Raw genomic sequence first — 7,878 nt, 5'->3', positions numbered from 1 at the left:
AATTATTACTCAACTTAAAATTTATTTCCTGGTGGTTTCCTTGACAAATCCTTTGCTTTACCAATATGAGAAGAAAAGAGTTTTGAAAGAAGGTGAATGCCTACATAGAACAAGATGCAGTATGCTTTGACATTGTTCTGCCTGCTGTCTCTCGGATCTTGTAATTTGTCACAACAAATTCTTTTGACAACCTTGGCAATAGACTGAAAACTTGGTAATATTGTTATTTTATTTGTATGAATCACCACACACACGGTATTAATGCTGCCCTTAGTTATCAATAAAATGAGGATTATTCCTCTCCAGGAAGCTACAAAATTTGAAACCAGGGACAAGACTCATATAGATCCTTTTCTCGAAAGCAGAAGCTAGCCAAGGATTGATTTATCTTTGTCAATTACATGTGAGGATCTGAATTGACCAAATTTTTCAGAAGTCAGAAATACATGAACTCCTGCAGTGCAGCTTTCATTTCTTTGGAAATGTACAATCAAATGCAAGATGAAGCTGTTACCTCCCTCCATCCACCCAGATTGCAGAATTCAACATTGAATGCCATAAGCCACACTTAATTTTCCTCTCATTGAGTCAGAAAGTGGATTCTATCCAGACTGAAGGATGGTAGCTATATAGTTTGAATTCCTATACTTAAAAATGTATAAAATATGAATTCTGAATGTTCCAGACCTTGCACCAGCCTGTGGGGACAAAAAAAAGTGATGTTAACACTGAATTGTTAACGCTAACGGGTAACTGTGAGACCTTGGCCACTTTCTCCTAAGGCCTCTTTACTTTCAGGTGGAGGGGATCTCTAGAAGGGTGCTCATATAATCTTAAGAATAAATTCTCTCATGTTCTTTGACTGAAGTTTTCTTTTTAATATTTGTTGTCTACAAGCCATTGAGGCAGGTACTTTATCAGAGACACTGCAGCCACATAATACCGTTCTGGAGAATATGGATTCCCTGACAGCATTATTCTGCCTGTCTCCTGGCTCTTAATTTGGAAGCATAACTAATAGTTCTTGGTCAGAGTGGAGACAGATATTAGTCTGCCTTCCTTTATCCTGTTTCTCTCTCTGTCTAGCTACTTGTGCACCAACTTCTTACCTTGTCTTTTATCAAAAAACAAAATCTCCATGCCTATCAACTCACTCATCTAGATACCTAATATTTCAATATACTCAGAATGGACATCTGCCCAAACTAAATAAGTTGAGTCTTTTTAAAGTTAAACGTTTCCATTTTGGAAGTTCTTGAATTAAATCTGGTCCTATTTCAGACTCTAGAAAATGCCTACTGCCCAGTGAACTGAAAGCTTCCCAATATTGGCTGCCAGCCATTGCCGTTGGGAACCCCTGAGGACTGAAGGCAGGACTGTCTTTAAACAGTGAGTCTAGGACCCAGCTAAACTCCCAACTCCTGCTCTATATTTCCATATAGTGTGAGTTATCCAAAAAACAACATGTTCCAACATTATTCAGATTATAAAATCTATCTTACTACTCTGTGGGCTGGTTGCTCTTTTCCTGTGTTCCTAAGAGAAGCCCATGTTTCATTCCTTCTCTCACCCTTCTCTTTCCTTCCCTTCCTTCCACCATACCTACTCTACGTTAACAAGGATCGTTCTATGCAGGGAGTGGAATGAGAAAGGGCATGATGTTATAGCAATAGAAAGATAATACATTAATATTTCCAAAGCAGGGTCCACAAAAACGTTAGTTGAAATCTTTCAAGTTGCAAAGAAGAGACAGACACACCCCAGGTAGCATCATCAGTCATTTTCAAATAGGAATTCTCTCCAGAATGACCTAAGGTGCTTTCTTAATCACACATTCAGCCTAGATATTTCTATATCGAAAAATCCTCATAGGAAGCTTTGATGTGGCCCATCTTAAATATCATTGTCCTAAGTAATCAGAGGTAGTTTTAAGTATTTGGCATCTCTTCCCTCGTGCTTGGCCCTATTGTGGTCTTTGTCTTTATCTTGCTGTCTCTCTTCCTCCCTGTCTTTTCCCCTCCCGCTGTCAGCCTCCCCATGGAAGGATCTGATTACTTGTTGCTTAATCATCATTATATGTTCAGGCATATAGCGATTGCATGAATGAATGGTCCCAAATAAAGCATCGTTGGCTCAGGTGTGAATCATTCTTGTGTTAACAATAAGTGAGGTTATTCAGATGAAGCACATGCTTTTTTCCAAAACAAAAACAAAAACAAAAAAACCCCAAAACACCATAATCCAGTTTTCTCAGAAGTCCATGATGTATTTGAAAAGTACTGTTGTAACTGAAAAGTCTTGTGATGTCTAGGGGAGAAGCTTAGGACATCCTTGTAAGTAACAAAAAAATATGGTACAATGGTACAAAATAGTTAACAAGTTCATGAGAGAGAACAGATGACTGCTATTGAGATTAATAGGCAGGAAGATAAATTCCATATTGGGAAGAAGAAAGGGAAAATCAAAACCTTTCTTCTCATTCTTTCCCTTCCTCTTAACTTTTTTCCCCTTTGATTTTGTTCCCAATTTTAAGAAAATTCGCTTTGTCAGTATCCTTACTCAGGTCTCATCTCTGCTTTCTCCTTCCTGGCCTCTTGCTCTCCGGGTGTCAATTCATTTTTCCCTAATTTAGCAGTGAGTCAATTTCTGGTTTCCTATTTATTATAATTAGTATTCTCAACACATATATTTCCACAAAATATTTGTAAGATAGATTTTGTCTTCAGTAGAAAAAGGAACAATTGCAGTCCATTGATGATTAAGAAGGATGTTATTTAATCTACAAAAATTTTCAAATATTACAAGCATAAATCTGAAAGAAAATATTCACAGATTAAAAATAAATGTTCTTCTCAGTTTTCTGAGAATTTAAATCTAAATTCTGATCATCTTATCTTGACATTGGAGGAGAGAAAGACATGACTTCTAGAAGTTACTAACAAATCCATTAAACCAAACATAACTTGAACTTTCTAATGGATTTTGGTTATATCAATGTGGCACTATCAATTCAGTCAAAAAGGTTTTTAATTCTAAGATTCAGTTTTTAATTCAGACTGGATACAGTTATCTCTAACTTTAAGTAGTAGCAGTAAACTTCTTTCCTTCAATAATTTCCATATTGCAGAAAAAAATAAACATTTAAAAATTTAACTTTTAAATAAAAATAAATTTCTCTTTGAGGCTTTCTGGATATGTCTAGTCTCCATAGAATTTAGTGCCAGAGTAGACTATTAAGACCAAATAGTGCAGTCATTTCATTTTATAATGTGGAAAACATAATTCAAAAGGACTGAAACCTTGCAAAGGCTTCACTTTACTTCTGGTTTTCTAACCTAGTTGCATGTTTGCATCACCTGGGGGTGCTTTTAAAATGAAGATGCCCAGGCCCTACTGCTAGAAATTTTAATTTAAATGATCTAGGGTGGGGTCTGGGACATAGGTATTTTTTAAAATCTCCCCGGATTATTCAAATAAGACTGAAAACCAATGCTCTAAACCCTGCCCCCTCATTAATTGGCTTCAGGAACTATTTCTTAGTGACCTAAAGTTTGTAGAGAGCAGAGGACTTGCACTGGGCTGGGTAGTTAAGGGGATGGGAAAATGAGTTAGACTCAGGTCTCACTCGTAAGCGAATTGAGTGAGGACTGGTTACAAATAGCCAAATGGCCAAAGCAGTGCTACTGGTAAGTGTTATTGGGAAAAACTCTTCTAGATACCGTTTGAATTTTAAATCAGCATATCATTTACACTCACATACACTCACGCTCACACTCTTCTGGGATTTTGAATGAGATTTCATTGAATCCATAAATCAGTTTGGGGAAAATTTACACCTTCACGATACTGAATCTTCCAACCTGAACATGATATTCCCCGCCAATTTAATTCTCTCAAGAATGTTTTGTAATTTTCAATATAGATGTTTTATACATCATTTGCTAGATTTACTCATATTTGATTTTTTTTTGCTATTTTAAGTTATACTGCTTTAAATTTTATTTTCTATTGTTTGATGCTGGTATATAGAAATACAGTTGATTTTGTTTTTTTTTTTGAAATGATTGCCATTTTACCATGGCCCAGTTTGCTTTTTTTTTTATTTCAGCATGTTATGGGGGTACAGATGATTTTTGTATATTGATCTTATGTACATTGACTTTGCTCAGTTCACTTATTAATTTTAATACTCTGAATTTTTTCCATGTTTTACGTGCACAGTCATGTTATTTGCTAATTGTGATGGTATTCTTTCTTTCTATACAATCCGTATGACTTTTTTTTTTTATTTTATTGTACTGGCCCAGTGCTCCAGTTCAGTGTTAAATAGAAATGGTAATGGCAGGACACCCTTGACTCATTCTTGATCTCTAGGGCAAACAATTCTAATAAGTCATCCTTAAATGTGATACTTATTATGGACTTCTGAAGATAATCTTTCTCAGAATAAGGTTTTGTTTTTGTCTTCCATGAATTGATATTGAATCTTATCAAATGATGTAGCTATTGAGATAATTATATGATTTCTGAATATCTTTTATATCTAAAATAGTCTTTTCAGCATCATGATGTTGTAAAGATAAGGTATGCAACACTGCATAGTACATATAAGACAATTTGGGGTCTTTGTCTAGCTTTATCACTGTTTTTTAATTGTATCTAAAATGTTCTTAAAATTTTAGTTCTGATGAAATATACAACAAACTATGTGTCTCTGTTTCATAGAAGGTTTTAACAGCTAAGTTCTCGTGTTGGTATTCCAACTGAGATGTATATTTTTTCCTTTGTAGGGAAGCAGGCTGCCTTAGATCCATTCATATTGCGGAACCTTCTGCCAAACTCAACTGACAAGTATTACACTTACAATGGCTCATTGACATCTCCTCCCTGCACAGACACCGTTAACTGGATTGTTTTTAAAGATACAGTTAGCATTTCTGAAAGCCAGGTAATCTTTGAAATTCAAGCAAACAAAGTAATTCAAAGCAATTTAAAAATAATTATTTTCTAGCTTTGCAATAGAAAATCTGTTTTAAAGCATTTACTGATGCCTTTGAAGAAGATATGTTAAATTATTTGGTCTTCTTTCCAGTTGGCTGTTTTTTGTGAAGTTCTAACAATGCAACAGTCTGGTTATGTCATGTTGATGGACTACTTACAAAACAATTTTCGAGAACAACAGTACAAGTTCTCTAGGCAAGTGTTTTCCTCATACACTGGAAAGGAAGAGATTCATGAAGCAGGTATGTATTGCAATATAATTTTTCTGCAACCCTCACAGATTTGATGTCATAGGAGGTAATTGTGGTACAATGGAAAATATACAGGACTTAGAGTTTTAATAATATTTTGATTATTAGTTTTGTAGCTTTAGGTATGCTGTTCTTTGAACCTTAGTTCTTTGAATGTTAATTCTTTGAATCTTAGTTACCACATCTGTGAAATAGCAATTAGAAAATCCATACTTCCCCACATGAATAAACTCATTTTACAGATGGGAAAAACTGAGATTCAATTTTAAAAAGTGATTTTTCTAGAACATCCAGTAATATGAATAAGTAGCAAAGCTACATACATACCTCCTAATTCACTTGATGGCATGGCATTTGCCTGGCTAAGAGCTATGAGAAAGAAATGAGTAAGAGGATGAGGTGTTCAGAGCTTGGGGAGATCACTACTGGTTGAGATGATTAGGGAACCTTCATAGGAGAACCATATTTGAACTGAGTCTTGACACATTATTTAGGTTTTAAAGTGAATTATTAGTGAATTAAAAAAGAATCTTCTTCCCAGTTTCCTTCTTTGGGGGAAAAGAGGTATGTTCTCGTTAGGTGCAGCCAGTGGAGATGACGCCAGTCGGGGAGTCTCTGGAGTGCCCTCTGTGTCTTTTGAAGCTGACAGATCAGTCAAAAGCCTTTAAAAATGTTCAGAGGACACAGTCAGACACATCTACTGATTTGTCCTTTTCAGTTTATATAGCAGTTGTGCTGGTTCATGAAAGACATAGTTGAAGCGGCCTTTGTTTGGGGACTTACATTCTTTCAAGTAGATGGTCTTCTTTCATCTCAGCCCTGCAATGAATTTTTTTGCCATGTGTAATATTAATTTAATAATCATCCACTTTTGAACGTTAGGCATTAAAACAACATGCTTTTATATTAATGTGGTATTTGTGAAATTGTTTATCCTTTAGCAGAAAAAAAGAGTTCAAGACAACAGTGATAAATAGCTATATTTAATATGATATTAAGTTTCAAATTAAATTTCCCTGAAGCGAGGCAATTTAATTATATTTCTACCAGCACTACTAAATACTATAACATCCTGTCTGGTAAACAATAGACAATTGATTAGAAAAAAGAAAGTGAATTTAATAGTCTTTTTTTCTCAAATAATAGATCAAATAACAAATTAAATGATTATGATTCTTTCTTGTCATGTACTTTTTACCAATTATATTTTATTAAAACCCTTCAGTGGCACTTCATTGCTTTTAGAATAAAATCCAAACCACTTGTCATTGCAATGGTAAGTTCTATATAGTATTTACTAGTCTTAGTGCTACCTTCTCTCCAACTAGCATCCTTCTCTCACATTGAATTCCATGAAGTCCCCTAAAGATGGAAGACCACATTCTTCCATGTTGCATTTGTACATGTTGTTTCCCCCTGGTGGCATGTTCTTCCCTGCTGTCTTGACTTCACTTCCCTGCCTCCTTCTCATTCTTCAAGACTCTAGTAGGGCATTGCATCCATGGGGAGGCCATCACTGACTCTGCCTCCATCCTCCCAGGTCTGGCTCTGGCACCGGGCACAGGACTGCACACTCGAGGCACCATACCTACAGAGTACATGGCAAATGATGCTTATCTGGAGTTGTGCGATGTGCCCGGGTGCTCTAAACTTCATAGAAGTCACCATAGAATGGCAATTGTCTGTTTACTCATTGTCTCCCCGACCAGACTCTGAGCCTTGCAAAGAAAGTAATTAAGTTGTTGATCTCTTTACCTTCATTGCTGAACTAAGGTAAAGTTCTCATTCACTAATATTCACTGCATGACTGAAAGAATCCATTTCCATATAATAAAAACATAGGTCATGCTTGATGTGTGCTTCAAAAATGGTAATAGCTGCCATGCATTGTGTGACTTTACCAGGAATTGAACCATACAGTATTTGATTTAAACTTCATATCACTTTTATTAAGTTAGCCTCATTTTTCAGTTTGGGAAGCTGTTTTTAAATGGCTTGCCAAGTTTACACAACCAGAAAGGGATGGAGTTGGTATTTGAACCCAAATCTCCCTGATACTAAAGCCTTCCAAAGTTCTCTCCACTGTGCTTTATATTTATAAAGAAACATGATTTCTGCTTATATAATTTTATCATAAAAACTGTTGACCTTAAAGACATGAAACACCAAAAAAATAGTATTGGCTTTTGAGTGCTTTATTTATCCTGAGGTCAAACACAGGAACAACACTTTCTAAACTACTTGGTGTTTTGTGTTATATAAATATAACATATGATGTATGATGGCACCTATAAAGTAAGGAAAGCAATTTTCTTGAATGGAGCCTATGGGAATCAATATTATTCTCTTAGACCAGGTGTGTATTTCAGAATTTCACATTCCTGCTGCAACACTATTATGACTGCCAGAGTAATAATAATGCATCACCTTTTTGTGGTTTGGGTCCAGAATAATTAAAATGGCAGAAATAACAAGAAAAAAATAAAACCCTCAAAATAGACTCACTCATTTAAGTCAAAGGAACTTAAAATGCAAAATTTAAGGAGAAAAACAGAAGTTTTACAATAAAAATGGACATTCAATGGCTCCTTTGGCTGTGTGCTTAGTCCTACATGTGCCCCCTTCC

The 7,878-nt window shown here is 35.4% G+C and overlaps 1 protein-coding gene across 1 annotated transcript in view; it reads left to right on the top strand.

Annotated features, from left to right (window-relative positions):
- PTPRZ1 (protein tyrosine phosphatase, receptor-type, Z polypeptide 1) overlaps nucleotides 1–7,878 on the top strand; it is a 242,740-nt gene that overhangs the window by 109,095 nt on the left and 125,767 nt on the right. Inside the window, exons 7-8 of the mRNA XM_012652731.1 lie at nucleotides 4,791–4,948; nucleotides 5,093–5,243. Of these exons, the coding sequence (XP_012508185.1) occupies nucleotides 4,791–4,948; nucleotides 5,093–5,243 (309 nt within the window). The remainder of the gene's footprint in view (nucleotides 1–4,790; nucleotides 4,949–5,092; nucleotides 5,244–7,878) is intronic.

Source organism: Propithecus coquereli, unplaced genomic scaffold (genome assembly GCF_000956105.1).
Source record: "Propithecus coquereli isolate 6110/MARCELLA unplaced genomic scaffold, Pcoq_1.0 Scaffold4, whole genome shotgun sequence".
NCBI lineage: Eukaryota > Metazoa > Chordata > Mammalia > Primates > Indriidae > Propithecus > Propithecus coquereli.
This window is presented reverse-complemented; position numbering and strand designations above follow the sequence as displayed.